The 2,163-nt window shown below is 24.7% G+C and overlaps 1 protein-coding gene across 1 annotated transcript; it reads left to right on the top strand.

Moving 5' to 3' along the window:
• The first annotated feature begins 576 nt into the window (after positions 1-576).
• On the top strand, positions 577-1,393 carry LOC129619136 (uncharacterized). The gene is made up of 2 exons (XM_055534227.1): positions 577-716; positions 811-1,393. The coding sequence occupies exons 1-2, from the start codon at positions 663-665 to the stop codon at positions 1,249-1,251; spliced, it is 495 nt and encodes a 164-aa protein (XP_055390202.1). The 5' UTR covers positions 577-662; the 3' UTR covers positions 1,252-1,393.
• The last annotated feature ends 770 nt before the right edge of the window (positions 1,394-2,163 follow it).

The raw sequence follows: 2,163 nt of genomic DNA, 5'->3' as shown, positions 1-2,163 counted from the left end.
ATAAAGTAAAAACTAAAGCTCGTCAAAAAGAAAATTTCCATTTCAAAATAGCTGATTCTTCAGAATATTAATTAATCTATTTCAAATTTTTGCTATTTAAGAACAACAAAATCAGTTCGAGAAAGTGTCACAATAATAAGATCATTGCCAATTAATAATTTTTACAGTTTTTAATTTCTTTTTCACTTCTCACTTTCATTTACGCATCAAAGAAATAGTTTTTGTAAAACATCTTCGTATGAACCGTGATTTGTGAACTTCATTTCTGTTAGCTTTGTATTGCTAATTCTATTATTTTCTAGTAATCTTAAAACCCATAAAACTATCATCACTTAACACTTTTCGGTATCCAATATCTTTATTATTCAATATTTTTTTTGAAAAAGCTTTCGCATATAATAAACTCCAAATTCAATACCAATTTTAAATATTCTTAAAAGCAATTAACACATTTGAAAAACTTTTAATCTTTACTTTGCAAGCAAAAATTAATGCTAAAAAACAGGAAAAGCTTTTAAGCAACATTACTTTATATTCCATTGAATGGAAAGCAAAATTGATTAGTTCTCAATTTCACTTCAAACTGTTCGGTCTACACTCTCTGCTCATAATATATTAAAATATTATTTTGAGAACAGCAAAACAAAATAACGCAAATAATTATGTTATTTTATATTGTAATTTCATGTTTACTATTAACTTGGATTAATCCAAAGGTAAACACAAAATAAAAAAAACTTGTTTTAAATTAATTTTAATTGTAATTTCAAATCAAATAATTATTCTTGTTCTTTTAAATTTTTTTTTTAGGTGAATGGTGAATCCGATTATTTACCAACACCAGAAGAATTACAAAAATTTCAAAATAAAGATGGATTACCATTATTTTTGGATATTTTGAGACAACATCAACGTGATGCTGATCAAACATTACAATCGTTTACTGATGTTTTAAAACGTGATTCTGATTGGATCTTGAGAGGTTCTAATAATGAACCAATAAAAAGTGAAGCATGTACTAAAGCTGTTGATGGTGAACGTCGTAAATTCGGTATCTTTATTAATGACCATCTAAACGATTTTGAAAAATGTGTTGATGCATTTGTTGAATCATACGAAAAAGAAATTTTTACTGCTGATATAAATAAAATTTCAGCAGAAGCCGCTAAATGTATATCATTGACAAGAATGAATGTCTTCTGGAATCAATATAGGACATTACTCGAAAATGCAAAATCGATTTGCCTATAATATAAGGAATTTTAAAAGTGAATTTTTCTTTTTGATTTTGAACAAATATTTAAAAATATTTAAAATGTAATTAAGTGTATGTAAATATAAAACATTTTATGACCTTTTTATAAGACAGAAACTGAAAGCATAGCATTTAAAAATATGTGCATAACTACTGTACTACATAACATTAAAAATAAAATATTTTTTTATTATTATAAAAACTAATATGAAACAAGTGTTTACTGTAATATTAACTACAAGCTCTTAAACTGCAAATTTTAATAAGCATATAATTGTAACAAAATTTAATAAACGAGTATTATTTAGAGTAACTTACGCAGTGTTTTAGCTATATCAATTCGCAATTGAAAACACTTTAAATTACTACATTTTAAAGCCTAAATAATAACTATAAATTTTTTAAATGTTGTATTTACAAGCTTCAGTTTTGCTACAAAAATTAATGTCTAATAACATACTATGTAAATACGGCAGTGTTTTTGGAAACTAAACTCTTAACTTATTAATAAATGTCCAGCTCAATTTGAAAACTAAGAATCTTACCAAAAATTTGAGATCCCAATATATTTTTGCTGAAAATATTTAACCGTCCAGTTTATGATGAACTCATAGATCCGCATACATTTTTTTATACATATTAGAAATTCTTATAGTTCAATACATTTTTATACCTGAAGGATATGATTCAAATTTGATTTAAATATGGAAGTTTAATTTAATACGTATACATCATATAATGTCGTTGTGTTATTAGTTAGTTGTCGTTGTGTTTTAAAGAATGAATCAATGGCCCATATTAAATATATTTACTTCAACCAAATTTTACTCAATTCGTTCTGTAAATTTATTTTACATAACTTGAGTAGCAAATCCAAATTAAGTTTGAAATGCAGGCTTAAAAGTTCT

Source organism: Condylostylus longicornis, unplaced genomic scaffold (genome assembly GCF_029603195.1).
Source record: "Condylostylus longicornis isolate FDR11 unplaced genomic scaffold, ASM2960319v2 ptg000010l, whole genome shotgun sequence".
In the NCBI taxonomy this organism is placed as follows: Eukaryota; Metazoa; Arthropoda; class Insecta; order Diptera; family Dolichopodidae; genus Condylostylus; species Condylostylus longicornis.
This window is presented reverse-complemented; position numbering and strand designations above follow the sequence as displayed.